The 20,558-nt window shown below is 39.0% G+C and overlaps 1 protein-coding gene across 4 annotated transcripts in view; it reads left to right on the top strand.

Annotated features, from left to right (window-relative positions):
• Positions 1-20,558, top strand: part of LOC137503204 (ankyrin-1-like) — a 176,147-nt gene that overhangs the window by 131,737 nt on the left and 23,852 nt on the right. Inside the window, exon 2 of one of the 4 annotated variants that reach the window (XM_068230717.1) lies at positions 15,137-15,246. The exons of the other annotated variants lie outside the window; for them this stretch is intronic. Coding sequence (XP_068086818.1) covers positions 15,227-15,246 — 20 coding nt within the window. The 5' untranslated portion in view covers positions 15,137-15,226. The remainder of the gene's footprint in view (positions 1-15,136; positions 15,247-20,558) is intronic. 4 annotated transcript variants of the gene reach the window in all.

The raw sequence follows: 20,558 nt of genomic DNA, 5'->3' as shown, positions 1-20,558 counted from the left end.
TGTCCAAGATCTATCATATCATAGCAAATATTTTCCTGTCATCCATAAATAATTAATTAATAACACTGTGTACTCAAATAAGTGTAATATAATGGCATTTTAGAAACAGCAACAGTTTGCCTAGTGACCATCACACTACTTTTTTAAATTGTGGAAAGCTACACATTAACTCATACCTTGATATCTGATTCAAAGATATATTTTAGACAGTGGAAATTCTAGGGATGTTTCTTTCAATGTTTTCAATGTTTTGATAATGAAGAAAGTTGAAAAACCCGTGACAAGTGTGGGTGTCTGCTGCTGAATTAGTGAGTGTTGTGACCAAGATCTGTCATATTTTGGAAAATACGTTTTTTAACTTATTCATGTGCTCAGACAAGCATAAAAGAATTGCATTGTTTTGAGAGAAAACCATTCGTCTATTCACCGTCATCGTACAGTCCAGGTGAGTAGCCTTCAGTCGAACATTTTACAATATGTAATATATTACCTAGACCGCATATATTTGTGTATTCGTATGTATACTTTTGATAGTGTTTCTTCGGTGTTTTGTGTTTATAGGCTTGTTATTGCATTTTCTTTGTCAAATTATGATAAAAATTATCGTATCAGCAATACAGGAATTACACGCGACGACGGAGAGTGAGCACTATTCGCGTGACGTCACAACTGTTGGTAGCAGGCCTCTATATATCAAGATGGCCATGGTCAAGGCCTAGTCAGGACGAACAGAAATGAATTGTGTGACGACTCCCTCTGAATCACATGTTAACAGACACGGTGTACATATTCTCCGCCACCTGCAACGCTGCTGTCGATAAAAGTCCAAGTACGCGCGCTTTTTGTCGGCTTAATGTGGAAGTGTGTAAACCGTTTGTGGTCGTTTTTCGGTAGTTTTATACGCTCTTCAGTTTTATACGTACAAAATATCTGGTGTTAACTTTTCGTGTTAACTTGTAAGTCGGATTACGATAAACATTCGAATGAAAAACGGCATTTTTTCACATGAAAAGATCCCACTCTGTTCTCAAAGTGATCGAAGGCTACCCCACGTCAAGGTCTGCCTTCAAGTGATAGTACCCTTAACATCATTCTTCAATCAGATTAGAGCCATGGCAAAAGCTGTTGTCAAAGAGAATGCCAAAATCACAAGTACAGGTCAGGAAAAATTTACAGCAAACTTACGTTTGATCAGCCACTATTATCAAGTTGGGAAGATGAACAAATAGTTCCTTTCACCAGTTCAAAAATGAATGTTATTCATCACTTCTGTGGGGATATTGTTAAACATGCAAGCAAAGTGACAGATTTTACAGCATGTATTGGTTCTTTGCAAAATAATACAGAAGAGTCCGGCTCCATGGCTAAATGGTTAGCGTGCTGGCCTTTGGTCACAGGGATTCTGGGTTCGATTCCCGGCAGGGAATTAACTAGAATTCGTTAATATCGCTTGCACGAGGGCTGGGTGTATGCGTCGTCTTTTCATCCTCATCACGACGTGCAGCTCGCCTTCGGACGTCATGCATCTAGCGGACACTCCCGGTACTAAAAGCCATACGCCATTGTCCTAACAAGTCTACCAGAATATAGTAAGTCACCCAACTATCCCATTTACCCATCGAATTAATTATTTATGTTTTCTCATCTAGAGGAAGTTGTGAGAAATTTTAGTGTACAAGAAGCAGTATGGGGAAAAATATTTCAAGAATGCCTGGATAGTTTACCTCCAATTACTGTTTCTCATGGACTTGAGTGTTTTACATCTGGAACACCTTGGGTAGACAATCAGTAGAAACACTGCCACATCGGCTAAGGAACGGACTGAAGTAGGTGCAGGTTACATTACGAGTGACGACTCACGACACAACTGGCAACTCAAGACAGACAATTCACGACTAACGACTGACGATACAAGACTGCCTATGCAAGACTGACAGGAGATAGAGGGAAGGCTGCGGCTGGGGCTGGGCTAGAGGGGAGTAGCCAATGCGGTGCTTTATTGAACCACATGACTTATGACGTATACAACGCTCCAGCCTGCGCTGGCAATACACTATTACAGCTGTTGTACTCGCAAGGTTACATTCGTATTCTCTAGAAATAATATGAACACTTAACTGTATATATTACATTCCTTCCCCCTTAAGTTTTTTAACAACAACAAAACATAGGTAATACCATACACTTGATTGGAGGACACAAAACACACCAATATATGCCACATACAAAAAGTGATTATATAATGAAACAAACAACCATACAATTGAAAACTCAAATTAACATATACCTTGCTATACAGTACTATACAAAAATACAAAAGAATGAGTAGGTCACTCTACTCTGGATTGAATCTTACAATAGGTTTCCTATTTCGAAGTGGATAACGTCTCGTTGCGGCAGGTGACGTAACAGTTAGCTGTGCGGGTTGCAGAGATCGTCTGCTAGCTGCTACTGGGCTATGACGCGGTGATGAGACAGGTTGTGAAGGGGGAGATGAGCGAGAAGCAGGGGAACTTTGTTGACACTCAGAGGCTGGTGAAAGCAGAGGAGCGGGTCGTGAGGGAAGGTCAACTAACTGTGACGTTCCTCGCTCAGCGCTAACAACAACTGGGCCTGACTGTAATCCTACTAGTGGTCTATATGTCTTTTCCAAGTCAATCCAGACTCGAGTTGAATCAAATATGTAACTGGGCCTAGTCTATGCATAATTCTACCTTCTACCCATTTATCTCTTCCTCTGTAGTCTTTAGCTAACACTGGTTGTCCTATAGTTAATTGCCTAGTGTGACTACCTCTTGCATTAGTTATTTGTTCGTCCTGTTTATTTGCTACAGTTTTCTGCAAATTAGGTCTGATTAAATCCAGTCTAGTTCTCAAAGGACGATTAAACATAAGTTTAGCCGGAGTTTCATTAGTAGTGTTATGTACAGCGTTACGATAAGCTATTAAAAATCTACTTAAAGCTAAATTTACATCTTCATGTTCAAAAATTGCACATTTTAAGCGTTTTTTTCACAATTTTAACTGCATTCTCAGCCTGTCCATTAGAAGCTGGATGGTATGGTGCTATCAAGGTTTGCCTTATCCCGTTTTCTTTCAAAAATCGAGAAAATTCGTCAGAAGAAAAGGGAGGGCCATTATCACTGACAATGAGTTCAGGAAGACCAAATCTACAAAACATAGGACGTAATTTCTCAATGACTTGCTTAGCTGAAGCTGAGTTAACAGTTTCAATTTCCAACCATTTGCTATGAGCGTCCATCACAATCAAATACATTTTGCCTTTAAAAGGACCTAAAAATCTACATGAAGTCTTTGCCATACATTAGGTGGAAATTCCCATACATGGAGTGAACTTCCATTAGGACTGTCTCTCTGGGCAAGACACGCTGAGCAACTGCTAGCTATGGCTTCGATGTCCTGATCAATTGAAGGCCACCATAAGTACGATCTAGCTAATGATTTAATTTTAACTACTCCAAGGTGTCCACTGTGTAATTCATTTAACAAGAACTTTCTTAAGGACCTTGGAATTACAACTCTGTAGCCCCACATCAAAATTCCTTGTTCTACAGTTAGTTCAGCTTGCCTTTTAACAAAGTGGCTTAAAGTTGGATCTGGTGAAGAAGGCCATCCATACAACACATAACCAAGGATTTTGTTTAACTCCTGATCTTTTTGAGTTTCAATACGTATATCATTAAAGTTAATGGGAACATCAGATTCCATTATGCATTGTAAATAACTACCTATGTACTCCACACTAACATCAACGTCCTCGATCTGATTGACTGATACAGGTAGCCTAGATAAGCCATCTGCATTGCCATGGCATTGAGATTTGACATACTGAATGTCATAGTCATAACCTGATAGAAACAATGCATAGCGTTGTAATCTACCTGCTGTAAAGGCTGGTAAACCATTTTAGGATCAACAATTGTTAGAAGCGGTTTATGATCTGTACACAGAGTAAAATGTCTTCCCTATAAATACTGATTAAACTTCTTTACACCATACACAATGCTCAAGGCTTCTTTATTAATTTGGGAGTAGTTTCTTTCAACTGAGTTTAAGACTCTACTTGCAAAAGAAAGTGATCTCTCAGTACCATATTTTCCTATTATACTTAAAACACTTGCAATGCCATAAGGTGATGCGTTGCATGACAACTTAAGTGGTAAGTTAGGGTTGTAATGTGCTAGTACCTGAGTTGAAACTAATTTTTCTTTGACTAATTCAAAAGATTTTTGACAAGCTGAATTCCAGTGAAAATCTGCATCTTTTCTAAGTAGCTGGTACAAAGGTGTAAGAATAGTAGCTACATTAGGAATAAATTTAGCATAGTAGTTCACAAGACCGAGAAATCCTTTAAGCTGTGTAACATCTTTAGGAACTGGAGATTCAACAACTGCTTTGACCTTATCACTGGCCGTAGCTAAACCATCTTTACTTATGACATAGCCTAAACATTCTAGACTGTCACAGAAAAACTTGCACTTATCTTTACCAACAGTCAAACCATGACTACTTAGGCGTTTACACACTTCTCGTAACCTTGACAAATGTTCTGCTGTATTTGCTCCTGTTACAATAATATCATCAAGAAATGAGGCCACACCAGGTATACCATGTAGTATTTGTTCAATAACTCTTTGAAAAATACCCGGTGCTGACGAGATTCCATAACAAAGACGGTTGTAAGCAAATAACCCTTTATGTGTACTTATAGTACATAGTTTTTTACTTTCTTCCGCTAACAACAACTGCATGTAAGCTGATGACAGATCCATTTTAGAAAACTTATCCCCTTTTTGTAAGACAACAAAGATGTCTTCAATTCTAGGCAGTGGGTGTCTATCTACTTCTAGAAAGGGGTTTAAAGTGACCTTAAAATCTCCGCAAATACGGATTTTACCATTCTTTTTTTAATACCGGCACAATCGGAGTGGCCCATTCACTTGAGGATACTGGGGAAAGAATTTCCTCATCTACTAAACTTTGCAATTCTTGTTCAACCTTTTCTCTTAAAGAATAAGGTATTGACCTAGGTTTGTGGTACTTAGGTAATGCATTTGGCTTAAGGTTTAGTTTTACTGGATCTCCTTTAAAACAGCCTAATTTACTAGTAAATACCTCTGGAAATTCCTTAAACAAGTCTTGTACTAATTTAGACTCTGCATTGGTTTTTACATCCGATAAGTTTGCATTATGTACACTGCTGGGAATGCTTATAACAACTTGGAGCTCTTTAATCCAATCACGCCCCATACGAGGATTAGATCCATTACTAATAACATACAATTCTAAACTCTTTTCCAGGAACTGATATTGAACATTTACTTCTAACTTCCCTACAGGCTTGATTTTCTCGTGGGTGTAAGAATTTAAAACTAAGGCTGTGGGAATCAATGGTACATGACTTAAGTTAGCCTTGTAAAAATTTTCAGAAACAACAAATACACAAGCACCAGAGTCTACTTCAAAATTAACTGGCTTTCCTACAACAAACAATTTTACTCTAATAGGCTCAACTTTTGTTATGTTACCTAACTGAGGTTAATTGATTTGATCATTTTCATCACACTGAAAAATGTTAGAAATATCATACACCTCATCACACAATTTTTCGTGACTAACAATAGGTTCATGTAAGTCTATATAATGCTGGTTAGGTTTAATTTTGCTTCCCTGCGGATTCTTACTACCCTTAGAAAATGAAGAATTGTTTGTAGGCATGTTTGGTTTTACATGAAATTGAGACTTGCTCCTCTTATGTTTTGACTTGCACACCCTCTCTAAGTGACCCTTCTTCCGACAAAAATTACAAATATATTCCCGATAACGGCACTTGGCAGTAGTATGACCACCTTTATAACCACAACAAAAACACTGAGGCACTTTAACAACACGCGATGACACATTAGGTACATTGGAGCTCGGAGAATGTCGTGTTGAAAACTGCTGCAGTCGGGCTGTGGGGTGGAAGGCCAAGGATACTGCGTCCTTGTCGGTCGCTTCCAATGATAACGCCAGCTGTTCCGCCTTCTGGAATGTGATATTCTCCTCCGACAGTAGTCGTTTCTTGATAGATTCATTACGGATGCCACTGACTAATCTGTCCCGGAGATAATCAGGAAGTTTGTCCTCGAACTCGCAATACTTGGATAATTGCTTAAGTTGAACAATATATTCGGATACAGTTTCATGTTCCAATTGATCACGTCTGCTGAATTTATATCTTTCCACAATAAAGGAAGGTTTAGGATGGAGATGGTCTTGGACAATTTGAAGTATGGTTTCAAAGGATGTTTGAGAAGGTTTATCAGGGGTGATTAAATCTTTCAACAAATTGTAGGTTTTAACACCGACCACCGTCAGAAATGTGCTAACTTTTTTAGCATCTGGAATGTCATTGCACTGGACGTAAAGTTCAAAGAGTTCTACGTAGGTTGACCAAGTTTCTGCCGAACTGTCAAATGGTCCAATATTACCAATTAAGGACATGGCGTGATAGAAGTGAGCTAGAGTCGAAAAGGCCGCGAAAAAACTGTCGTTCAAAGGCATGGAGTGAAAGACATACCCAATATTACGTCGTGAGAAGAATGTTCGAGAGAACGAAGTGCACTACGTTGAGTCATGTAGTGTGGAACATACCAGAATGTTCTGTCGCCATGAGGAAGCGCTGGAACGTGAGGACTTTTATCATTTACCTCGTCGCCAATTTTTACATCTGGAACACCTCGGGGTAGACAATCAGTAGAAACACTGCCACATCGGCTAAGGAACGGACTGAAGTAGGTGCAGGTTACATTACGAGTGACGACTCACGACACAACTGGCAACTCAAGACAGACAATTCACGACTAACGACTGACGATACAAGACTGACAGGAGATAGAGGGAAGACTGCGGCTGGGGGTGGGCTAGAGGGGAGTAGCCAATGCGGTGCTTTATTGAACCACATGAGTTATGACGTATACAACGCTCCAGCCTGCGCTGGTAATACACTATTACAGCTGTTGTACTCGCAAGGTTACATTCGTATTCTCTAGAAATAATATGAACACTTAACTGAATATATCACAGGGTGCTGTACTGAACACTGCTCAGGACTTGGTACCAAAATTAATTTTCCATTACAATACGATGCCGAATTTATTTCCGAATAAAATAAGTAAGAACAGAAATGCAAGCTCGTACGACCGCAAAACATACCCGGAAAATGTCAAAGGTGTTCAGTTAACTGACTGATGGGGTGAAGTGCTGACAAGATTCATTAAGCTAAGCATGTTAATGTATTTTTAAGTAGTTATCTAGGAATTAAATGTGTATGCCACACCGCTGGTGCCTGCAGAGTTATAATATGTAGCATGTACACTAACAGTTGAACATGGGTTTTTAAGGTTATAATTGATAACTGCAACCGAGTTTGATTTCGGGGTCAATTACTGAAAGATCACTTAGTTCTATAGACACATACACGTTTGAGATATTCGTTAAGATACTGACGAACCAATTTCAGAAGTAATGTCATTAAATCATTACTAAATGCAAAATACTTCCTACGTATTTTTCACTTATTACTTTCAAAACAAGGAACACTATATCTTAATTTGAACGAAAGACAGATCGCACATAAACACAGTCATAGATCAGCAAACAGTCCTTAAACATCACAATAATTAACACACGGTTTTAAATCATTTATTTAAGCGATAAATTCCGAATTAAGTCACATCAGATCTCATTTAGAATCACATGTTCGGAGACAGCTGATCACCTTCTATCTACACCAGCGCCGCGTAGTGTAGGAACATATCAACCAGCAGAAGTCGTCACACTATGCATTTCTATTCGTCCTGGCCTAGTCTTCGCCGTGATGAAATTTCAATGTAAGAATTCCTTTATAATTCTCTTCTTATTTGGCGGCTTTAATTACTGCTTTTGTAATTATGCCTCCTCTAATCTCGTTCTTTTAATTATTCTGTTTCCAACGCTTGAGTTTATCTACGCGTTCTCAGTCTCTTCAGATCGACACGTCCGTTCATTTAGCTTGCTCATTCAATTATCATTCTGCAGCAGTACAGTGTCTTAACAATTGTGAGTCCCTTTTTGTCTCAGTCACTGCCATATTGATTTTTACAATTCCGATCTCACGTTATATCGCATTTCCTTTATATGAATGACTGAGTTTTTGCGTCATTTTTAACTTTGATATCGGCAATTGCGACCATTTTAGCTCCATTGAATTATCATCTTAGGTGGTGGTGATTATTGTTTTAAGAGGAAGTACAGCTAGGCAACCATCCTCTATTATCATCTTAGGACAGTGAAATGGCACAATGGGGAGTTATCATGGTGCTTATGAAAGTGGAACTGGCAGAGTCATCATCTCTGGAATACCCGCATATTCCTAACAGATTCCCTGAATTCAATGTTGAACAATCTTGTAAATGTAAAACGAAGGCGTATCATAAATGGCTCCAAACATGGGTTGATACAGGGAATTGTACGCAGGTGAAGGAAACAGAGCGAAACAAATAATCGTCAAATCCCAAAAGTAGTCATGGGAAGATTTTGGAAATAACCATGTAAAAGTAAATATTTCTGTTGACATTATGAACAACCGAGCTCGCAGGGGGGGGGGGGGGGCAATGATGTTAGCGAAATTACGCTTGAGGAAGTGGAAAGGATGGTAAATAATCTCCATAGTCATAACAAAGCAGAAATATATGAAATTAGACCTGAAATGGTGAAATATAGTGGAAAGGCAGAGGTGAAGTAGCTTCAGAGAGAAATAAGATAAAGATGGAATGTTAAGATACTTTCTGATTGGGCAAAAGCAGTAATTGCACCTATCTATAAGCAAGGGAACAGCAAGGATTACAACAACCATCGAAGTTTTTCGATGTTCAGTGTAACCAGGCAAGGTATTCGCTGCCATTCTGGAAGGGAGTTAAGAGTAAAGTGGATGAAAACCAGTGTGGTTTCAGACCACAGAAGGACTGTCAGGATCATTTTTTCAGTATGCGCCAGGTAATTGAAAAATGCAACAAGAGGAATTGATAGTTATGTTTGTTTTGTAAGTCTAAAACAGTCACATTACAGAGCACCGAGGGAGATGTTAGCCATACTGGGGTGGTGGTGGTGGTCGTGCTGGTGGTGGTGGTTATTGTTTTAAGAGGAAGTACAACTAGGCAAAAGACAAGGACCACGAAGGGCGTGAAAATGAAAGACTCCCTAGGCCGCGAATGCTCTAATACCGTTGGGGTCGGAAAAGAACAAGAGTTGACCAAGGGAGGTCAGATAGGATAGATGAAAGTGAGGAGCCTGGTACAAGTAAGTGTAAGCATTGCCAGAACTCAGCTAAAGGCCTCGTGGTCGCCAACCACACTCCCAAGTTGAGAGCCCCTGGAGTCCCTATTAGTCGCCTCTTACGACAGGCAGGGAATACCATGGGTGTTATTCTACTGCCCCCACCCACAGGGGAGCCATACTGGGGGTTATGGGTGGACTATTAAAAGGAACCAAAGGCATTCATATTGACAGTTGGGCTGCAGTGAGGATTGATGGCGGAATGACTTCCGAGGCACCTCTTTGTTTCTAATTGAGGCTTTAGCTCAGACATACTTTTGAACCTAACAGGTAGTGTGAGAGAAGTGAGACTTGACCTATTTCAGTTCCCTCATCACTGTGTTTTCGCCCAGCACTTTCCTGCTGCTAACGATGTCATCCCGGCTGTAGAGGGACAGGATAGGTGTATTTTGAGTTTGGACATAATGATTAGGTAGAATGAGGTTGATCCATTTTATACAAACAGGAATTGCCGTCAAAGCCGCTGGAGGTTCTTATGTTACCTGTGGCTTCTTCTCATCATCATCATCATCATCATCATTATTATTATTATTATTATTATTATTATTATTATTATTATTATTATTATTATTATTATTATTTTGATTCGTTGTGCCCAACTGTGGAGCGCGTTTGAACTTATTTTGCACAATGTTTCTTCTTCTCTTCTTCCCAATATCTCTTCATTTTTTCACTGTGTTCCTTTCTGCGTGTTTCTGTCCAGCCTGTATTTTTTCTTGTTGGTTTCTCTGCAAATGTATGTTTGTTTACTAAGCTTCTAAATTTCATTCTATCTTGAATGGTTTCGTCCTCAATACCCATTTCTTGTAGATCTTCATGAATTTCTGCTAACCAATTGTTGCGGATTTTCAGGGTTAGAGCTAGATTTAGAATTTTCTTTGTCAGCCTGTTGTTATCCATTCTGTGTAGGTGTCCGTAGAATTTTAGTCGTCTCTTTCTGATGGTATCTGTGATTTTTTCTGTGAATTGAAAAATTTCGTGTGGTTTCTTTTTCATCCAAATTCCATTTTCGAACTTTGGTCCTAGGATTTTTCTGAGAATTTTCATCTCTTGTTTCTCAATGCTTTTTATTTGTGACCTGCCGCCAATTATCAGTGTTTCAGATGTATAAAGTGCCTCTGGTTTGATTACTGTATTGTAGTGTCGTAATTTTGCATTATTATTATTATTATTATTATTATTATTATTATTATTATTATTATTATTATTATTATTATTATTATTATTATTATTATTATTATTATTATTATATTTGTTTTTTAAATTGAAAGTATTGTACCATGTTTGAAATGTATTGGGGCAACCATTAGGACTCAGTATAAAGTAATCCTAAATTTCACAAACGCACAAGCCAATACAAATGGGTGATCAAATATTGAAGCACTTCAAATGTGATATATTGTCAGGAGAAATTACAGGTCGTCATGGACTGCTGGAGTAATTTGCCTTAGACCTATAACTGAAGGTTGATTCTGGAATAATCATGCTGATTATCTTCTTTCCCTACATTGTGTGTTTGCCACAAAGGTCTGTCCGAGGACACTGCTGTCTTACTGTTCCCAATTACCTGGTTTCAGTACCAATCTGCTCTTCTGTGGTTTGAATTGCCTAGTATCTTACAAGCTACATTTCACTTATCCTAAACTGAGTTAAATTTACTCGGTCTTAAAAGTGGCAATTGCTCGGAGAATGGAATTTAGCAGGTGATAGTCACTGGGTTCGTACCAAAATCGCTGATGAAATATTATGTACCTGTTGTTCGAAACTCCCATAAATCTGAAAGTCTGGCTATGATCACCAATATCAAGGGTCACCAAAAACTACAGCTTTTTAAAAATACACAAATATATTACAGCATGGCATGATTGTCTGATTTTATCAGACTACTGCAAACTATCGTAGGTAGCACACACTCACTATAGGTATATAATATGTTGTAAAGAGAAAAGCAACAGTGATGATTTTCTGAAATTATGGAGGAAGAATCTTAGAAGAGAAGACGTCAAAGGAGTATGATAGCAAGATATGGTTTAGTGCCTGGACTGTTTAGAACAGTAAAGACATTCCTAGTAATAGGAACAGTGAGGAACAATGGAGGACCATATGTAAAGGCGTTGAGTTATTTAAAGCGGAAACTAGCCCAAATGAAAAGGCACCTATGTTCGTTGCAAGGCATTTTATTTTTCAGATCCTCTGTTGCCACTCCGGGTAAGTTCTTCAGAATATGAAAGAAGGTTTCTTACAATGAGATGAATGGGGCATAGCAGTGCCCTGGCACTGCTTCGTGTAGAAAATGGACTAGTTAAAATAATTATCAATCAGTCAATACTGATCTGCAGTTAGGGCAGTCGCCCAGGTGGCAGATTCCCTATCTGTTGTTTTCCTAGCCTTTTCGTAAATGATTTCAATGACATTGGAAATTTATTGAACATCTCCCTTGGTAAATTATTCCAATCCCTAACTCCCCTTCCTATAAATGAATATTTTCCCCAATTTGTCTTCTTGTATTCCAAATTTATCTTCATATTGTGATCTTTCTCATTTATGTGATTACCCCAATGAAGATCTTTCCTTATATTAACACCCAGATACTTACAATCATCCCCAAAAGGGAACTTTCACCCCATCAACGCAGTAATTAAAACTCAGAGGACTTTTCCTATTTGTGAAACTCGCAACCTGACTTTTAACCCAGTTTATCATATTACCATTGCCTACTGTCCAACTCACAACATTATCGAGGTCATTTTGCAGTTGCTCACAATCTTGTAATTTATTTATTACTATATAGAGGATAACATCATCCGCAAAAAGCCTTACCTCTGATTCCACTTCTTTACTCATATCATTTTTATATACCGGTATAAGAAAACATAAAGGTCCAATAATACTGCCTAGAGGAATTCCCCTCTTAATTATTACAGGGTCAGATAAAGCTTCGCCTACTCTAATTCTCTGAGATCTATTTTCTAGAAATATAGCAACCCATTTAGTCACTCTTTTTTCAAGTCCAGTTGCACTCATTTTTGCCAGTAGTCTCCCATAACCCACCCTATCAAATGCTTTAGACAGATCAATCGCGATACAGTCCATTTGACCTCCAGAATCCAAAATACCTGCTATATACCTATCTGAAATCCTACAAGTTGAGCTTCAGTGGAATAACCTTTCCTAAAACCGAATTGCCTTCTATCGAACCAGTTATTAATTTCGCAAACATGTTTAATGTAATCAGAAAGAATGCCTTCCCAAAGCTTACATGCAACGTATGTCAAACTGACTGGCCTGTAATTTTCAGCTTTATGTCTATCACCCTTTCCTTTATATACAGGGGCTACAATAGCAACTCTCCATTCATTTGGTATAGCTCCTCCAACCAAAGAATAATCAAATAAGTGAGAATGTGAAATCCGTCAAATCTAATTAGCTCTCAGTAAATGAGTGTATTTTACTGTTGCCTTGTTTACTGTTGTGGACAGTGGAGGTGTGTTTCATTTAGTAGGCTGTACAAGATAAACCCAAGCACCTCACTGCCATTAAATTATCCTGTGTGTCTCCTCAGGAAGAAGGTGATCAGGTTTATTTTCTTAAGGGTGCTTCGTGTAATATGAGATGAAGGTTGCCATACGGACCACCAGTAAATGAATATTGGCTGTATCAAATCTCAGCAAGTTGCTTGTGGCTTCCAGGTGGCACATAATTTCAGTTTTTCTATAAACAATATGTATTCGGAGTAGAACAAGCATTGTCCTTTAGTGGAACCTCTTGACCTCTGCTTATAATTTACAGTTTGTTTTACTGAAGTAGCGCTGCTAGTTTGTTCATAGAGTCTGAAGTTTGCCCTTTTCTCATTGTATTTGCTTGTCTTGACTGTGAATGATCTTGTCTTAAGAATTAACGCTGTGGGAAATGGCACCTTGAGGTGTGATTTACCTTTTGTTCTACTTCACATTATGACTGGAATATCATTTCTAAATGGATCATGATTCACTTTACATTAGTGTAACTATGAAATATCACCTTTGCCGCGCTGAGTGGCTCAGTCCGTTGGTGTTTGAAGGTGTTCAAATACGACAGCCTTGTGTTGGTACATTTACTGGCATGTAAAAGAATTCCTACAGGACAAAATTCCAGCACCTCGGCATCTCCAAAACCATCAAAAAGTAGTTAGTGGGACGTAAAAACGGTATTTAGGAAAAAATCACCTTGCCGAAAGCATCAAAGATGCATCTTGAAGAAAGAAATGGGTATAAATAAATTAGCTTAAAATGACATACCTGATCAAGTTAAAACAATAACCTTTGATGAGCGAATACAATAATTCAAGAAGTTTATTAACTTACTCTTGTCACCTCGTCATTTGCAAACTCACTGCCACAACGAAGGCAAATACATGAAAGTAACTAATGTTTATTACATGTATCACTCAAATCTTCTTCTTCTCCACATCATACCAATGTTGCACATTATTTTCCTGTAATCATAGTTTACATTTTGATGTCCAGATTTATATGTAATATGTAAAAACTCTCCCTTCAGTGGGACTGGTACCAGCGTACATACTTCGTAATGATAATCTTAGGGATTCTGAGATTAAATTTGCCTCGTTATGTAGTTATGCGGATGTCCACAATACCCATCTGGAATTAGTTTCCCCTCTTCATATGATAGCTTACACTGCTAAACAGAGGAACTATAGTGGGTCAGAGATTCCTCGGAATCTTGTCACTCCCTGCCTCCACTTAAAGTATACTTTGTTAGGCGTTTGCATGGTGTGAAGCAACCAGTCTGAGTGCGATCGCTGTTGCTGTAACAGGATCGACGGCAACATTGAGAGAGACGTTAAGTAGCAAAATAGAGCTGACACTCTGGCTATGGTATCTTTCCTGAAAAGACATGCAGACATTGTTGGAAATCCGGAATTCCTCTTCGGGAAAGTTTGTATAGAGAGTTGTAAAACCTCCCATAAGTGTTCGTTGGGAGTACTATCTGATGTATCTGACAAGGTATTATTCGCTTATTTCATCTCATATGTTGGGGGCACTTACTACTTCAGTGTGTAATCCCTTCATTTTGAAGCACAGTTACGGACTGGTATACACTTCGCTGTGTAAGTCTTACTACTGGCACAGTTTGATAAACACCAGCATTCCTTCTCTGAATTACATCTGAAGCAGTAGCTGTAGCTAGAGCTTGGCACTAAATGAGATGCAGTATACGGCACAACCAAAAAAAACTGAAATTGCAAAGATGCTGTGAAAATCATTATAACATGCAAGGTGACGACAAGTCTGATAGCATGCATTCTATATGTGCACCCTTATACGTGTCGCACATTGTCCATAAGGCTCCTGTAGATTGTCGAACATGTTTGTGCAGACAGTCTTCTCTCCTAATTCACGTGCATTCCTAGATAAAGTCAGCTGATTGGAAAACAAATTCTTTCAGCATGTCCCATATGTAGGCATCTGGAGGTGTGAGATCCGGGGAACTGAACAATCTCCAAAGGACCGTTATGAATTGAACACATGCTATACCAAGGCACGTAGATATCTGTTCCTTTCCTCAACTTTCATGTTACAGTGAGGAATCTTGATATTCATAGCTTGTTTGTAATTTCTGTATTTTTGTTTGTTTTGTCCAAAACTTTATTTGTTAGGTCTTTCTGCTGAAGTTGTGTTTACCAGAGTGATTGAGACTGATAAACACGTTCTTATAGGTGTTTTAACTCAGCTGTACGTACTTTTGAATGCAATAGGTATTGAGGAAAAAGAGATAAGCTGTGACGTGACCAACCTGTGTATCGCCATCACTTCCTGCAGCTAGCGGTATCATTTCATCCTTGCGCATGTTGGAAGGAGGAATAAAGTAAGTGCATTTCGAATATGGACAGAGGTGTTAAGGTCTGAATGTGGTGGCTTTATACAAACACAAATTACCGTCAAAGACTGGAAGTTTTACGTGGTTTATTATTATTATTATTATTATTACTATTATTATTATTAAACATGCTAATTTTCTGACCATAACGCCTTTCTCGATTCAGTGTGTAAGCTTCTGTACCCTCTTTTATTTTCATGCCTTTACTCTTTAACTCAGTAAAAACTGAGTCTATCCATCGCAGTCATAGCTTGTTTGTAACTTCAGTATTGTTTGTTTGTTTGTTTTGTCCCAAACTGTATTTGTTAGTTCTTTTCTGCTGAAGTTGTGTTTGCCAAAGTGACTGAGACTCTGTGGCAAAGTCCATTATTTTGCTTGTTAACCCATCATCGTCCATTCACCTCACATGATCCTACCACCAAAGCCTGTTTACATGTGCTGCTTCATACAACTTGGCCTTTATATCCTCTTTCAGAGTACCCTCCTGTCATTGTTACCACCTCTTTGTACCATCAATCATTCTCACTACTCTCATATCTGTTACTTATAACTCAAGAATAATATATCCTCAGTCCACCTGGCTTTCACTCCCGTACAGCAAAGTTTGTCTGAAAACAGACCAGTGTAAAGATAGTTTGATCCAGGACGTACTTCTCACAGAATGCCGATGATCACAATTGCGAGCTCACCACAAGTAGGGCCACGACTGAGAATATTGTCAAGATACCCTGTAGCAGCAGGACCACTGAACTAGGTCACTCAGCTGTTTGCCATATTCACAAACGAGGATGTGAATACAGTAACCTACACTAGGAATTATTATTATTATTATTCTTTCCTAACATTTCGTCTCCCATTGGTGCAGGGTCCGCTTTTAAACATGCCATCCTCCACTTCATGCGGTCAAGGGTGTCAGCTTCAGTAATGCCTACAAGACGTCTTCATAGCTTCTTGGGACGACCTCGGGATCGAGAACCTCCTGGATCAAATTGGAGGGTTGAATATCATTAAGTCTGCAGGGCTTCGGACAACATGACCATACCATCTAAGTCGTGATTCTCGCATCTCCTCTGGGATAGGAGCCACTCCCAATCGCCTTCGGACATCTTCATTTCTGACATGGCCCAATCTTGTAAGACCCAGTGACCAACGCAACATTTGCATCTCCATACCATGTAGAACCTGCTCATGCTTCTTAATTGTAGGCCAGCATTCTTTTTTTTACACTTGGCCCACAGATGTTTGACAAAATATAACGTGGCGGGTCACTTTAATAAAGTATGACTATCACTTTACACACGCTAACACATTCACGTGGTTTTAGCCTAGCGTAAAATTATTGCAAGTCTTTATGAAGACATCATATTGTCTACGGTGAATTTACAAATCTTAAACTGCAATATTAATGATCCTCATTATATTAAATCAAATACTAGATTACCCATACATGGCATTACATAAAGAGAACAGATGTAACCTTGGTAATGAACTCGTGTCAATCATATACACACACATCGTGTAGCAAGCAAAACAAAACTCGGGAAACTCCACCTTCCAGAGAGCGGTCACTCCACGCTGCGACAGGTTTATATTATATAAGAGATAAGCGTGGCCTAGCTCACTGACCTATATTCCAGCTCTACGGGAAGTCCACCGGACTCGTAATATATTTACGTAAACTCGATCACAAGTGGCCAGAACCTTTCTGATTTCTCTTCCCATCTTGTCCCAGATAAAATTCTGTTGGATTTCAAACAGAACCTTATTAGCACCATAATGCCCTAATTCCCTGTGGATGAACCAAATTAACTCTACACGTAGCGATTTGGGTACACAAATAGCCCATTTATGTTCGCTACATTTTCTAGCTAGAAATCCGTCTAACAATTTAAAAACGTGTCTACCGCGAGTCACAGTAACCTGCTCACCTCCCTGAAGTACAGACAAAGGTTCCCTACATTCTTCGTCCACAGATTGTTCCGCCAACAGGTTGTGTAATCTGTTTAGAGCAGGCTTATTGTCCTTACTAAGGCATGCACAAATTAAAATGCCTTCCTGTGTTTTCAGGAAACTTCCTTCATCACACAATTTCTGATCTCTGGACAACAGATCAGCAAGGACATTGTCTTTTCCTTTTATATGCACAACAGAAAAATTGTACTCCTGTAAGGCCAGTATCCACCTACTAACCCTATTGGATGATAGCTTACATGTAGGTATAAATGAAAGAGCATGATGATCAGTCCTAATCTCAAATTTTACACCTAAAACATACAGTACATCCTAAATTTACTTAAGGAATACACAATAGCTAAGAATTCAAGCTCGGTAATGGAATACCGTTTCTCCGGTCCACTTAAACCTCTAGACGCTAATGACACAATTCCTAAGTCTCCGTTGTCATCCTCTTGACATAATACTCCAGCCAGACCATAGTGAGATGCGTCAGTGAGTAACACATGCTTCTTATTTGCCACGGGGTACTTAAGAACAACCGCTTGCCTGAAACCTTCTTTTAAATCATTAAAAACTTTGTGGTGATCTTCTGTCCATCTCCACTTACTACCGGCTTTTAACAAGTCTCTAAACGGCTCAAGTAAGTTTGCAAATCTTAGTACAAAGAGTCTAAAGAAATTGCATACTCCAATATACGACCTTAATTCCTTGATATTTCTAGGTGTACTGGTATTCAATATCTTCTCAATCCTTGTACTTTCAGGCGTAACCCCTATCGCAGATACACGGTGTCCCAAAAATGTAACCTCCTGTCTACCAAAAACACACTTGTCTAACTTCAAAGTAAAACTAGCACGCTCTAACTTAGTAAACACCTTCTCTAAGTGACACAAGTGCTCTTCAAAGGTCCTAGACGCAATCACCAGATCATCAATATAAACCGTGGCGAAATCACCTGTACCATCACCTAATGCAATATTTAATGCTCTAATTAAGGCTGCAGAACTTGTCTTCGTCCCGTAGGGAACGCGCTGAAACTGATACAAGCTGTACTTATGACTAAATGCTGTCAGAGGCCTGTCCTCCACTCTCAAAGGAATCTGCCAAAAACTACTTCTTAAATCAGAGATGAAAACCATTTTTACACTGAAAACCATGAATTAACTCTTAAATAGTCTGTGATTTTAACTGGTCAGCACAAATACGTCTATTCATATCTCTCCCATCAATACAAAGTCTGACGCTCCCATCAGTCTTAGGCACAACGATTAAAGAATTTACATACTGGCTATTAGACACTTCAATAATCCCATCAGCTAACATAGATTGTATTTGATCGTCAACTGCCTTGACATATTTGTGTGGGTGTGACGTACCCACTCGGCCCACAGATGTTTGACAAAATTATAACGTGGCGGGTCACTTTAATATTAAAATAAATAAATGATATGTCATTGTTTCTCCATAAACGATATCCCAAGGGCGCCAGTCTTCAAGCTTATGGCTTGAAAACAAAAGTTGATAATTAATAATAATAATAATAAGTAATGAGACTCAAAAACTCCCAGGGGTGAGGTGAACGGAACACAAATCATTAAGTACACTAACTTCGAATTTAAGGATCATTAATAATAATTTCAGAACATACAAATTAAAACAGCTATTTATTAGGATGAAAAAACGTGACGTAACGGCGTATTAACAAAATCTGAACTTACGGAAGCAAAAGAAAAATTGAATGAAATTAATTTTAAAAATGAACTGTTGCGCGAAGACTTGCAGTAACTTATACCATAAGCTCACCAAATGTAGACTCTGTTGTCTTGAAGCTGAAGATGGGTGGATCTCTCGTACAGGCTGCCTCATCTGTTGTTGGATTCCAGTCCTACTTCTACATTTCCTGTCTTTAACACTTCCTGCTGTACTCCTTACATAAAGTCGTAATGAGTCCTAATTTTAAATGCAAAACCACCATGGGTTATGTTCATGGAGAGAATACACTTGTATTCTTCCGTATTACGGAACAGTAGCGTAGCTAAATTCATAATAAAAGCTCTCCTCCCCTATACTAGTCAAAACCGGTCTCCCGTTGACTACCTCTCGTCATTGAGATAACAAGTCCCAATGAGAGTAGCTTTTGAGTAGTATATACTCAGATGCGAAGTGAACTAAGTTTAAATCTTCTCCGATGTACAGACGTAGAATCGTAGTAAGAGTGTCTTCCAAGAGTGAGAATCAGAATGAGAATCTGAATAAGAATGTCCTCTCCAGCTCTTGTCAGCGGGTATATATCGGTTCAAAAGTCTCCTTCCATCAGCCATATCACATGGTCCAGTAAGATTCGAGGTCTCATCCCTTCTCCTACGTATTGCTGTGAATCCATCTCGTTGCTTCATTACATTCATTCACATAGGCTGCACTTTCCCGCTGAAATAAAGCGTCAGGTCCCGCATTACGAAAAGTTGGCGTTTATAATGTATTAACTGTCTCTTCATGAGGTGGAGAGGGTGAGGTCTCTCGTAACCTAGATGACGTACTTTTCCTGGAAATGTGCTGAGTTTAGCCTGCTGACTCTGGTCACCTCACAACGGCTATTGGAAAATTTACTGCAAGTTATAAATACGAATGATGTTGAAATACTTTACCCAATAATTTGTTCGTTCAGAATACGTTATAGCCGCGATACAAAGAAATGAAATGATGATTGAAATGGATGATAAAACCCGATATATATTAATTTAAACATGACCTATCAGTTATTAAATATATACCTCTTATCAATTAATTATATAGATCAATAATTGAAAACATGCAGTGATGTCCCAAACATCACAACATGCCATCCTCCACTTCATGCGGTCAAGGGTGTCAGCTTCAGTAATGCCTACAAGACGTCTTCATCGCTTCTTGGGACGACCTCGGGATCGAGAACCTCCTGGATCAAATTGGAGGGTTGAATATCATTAAGTCTGCAGGGCTTCGGACAACATGACCATACCATCTAAGTCGTGATTCTCGCATCTCCTCTGGGATAGGAGCCACTCCCAATCGCCTTCGGACATCTTCATTTCTGACATGGCCCAATCTTGTAAGACCCAGTGACCAACGCAACATTTGCATCTCCATACCATGTAGAACCTGCTCATGCTTCTTAATTGTAGGCCAGCATTCTGACTCATAGACTGCAACTGGTCGGACTGTGGATTGGTAGACATTTCCTTTCAGCCGGGTGAGAGTTTTCTTGTCACATAGCACACCAGTGACCTGATGCCACTTCAGCCATGCAGCATTTACTCGTGCTCGGGTGTCTGGTAATGTCTTTCCGTCTGAGGTGAGGACATCAT

The sequence above is a fragment of the Anabrus simplex genome, chromosome X (genome assembly GCF_040414725.1).
Source record: "Anabrus simplex isolate iqAnaSimp1 chromosome X, ASM4041472v1, whole genome shotgun sequence".
Lineage (NCBI taxonomy): Eukaryota > Metazoa > Arthropoda > Insecta > Orthoptera > Tettigoniidae > Anabrus > Anabrus simplex.
Note: the sequence above shows the minus strand (reverse complement) of the source record. Positions and strands in the feature narration are given on the sequence as shown.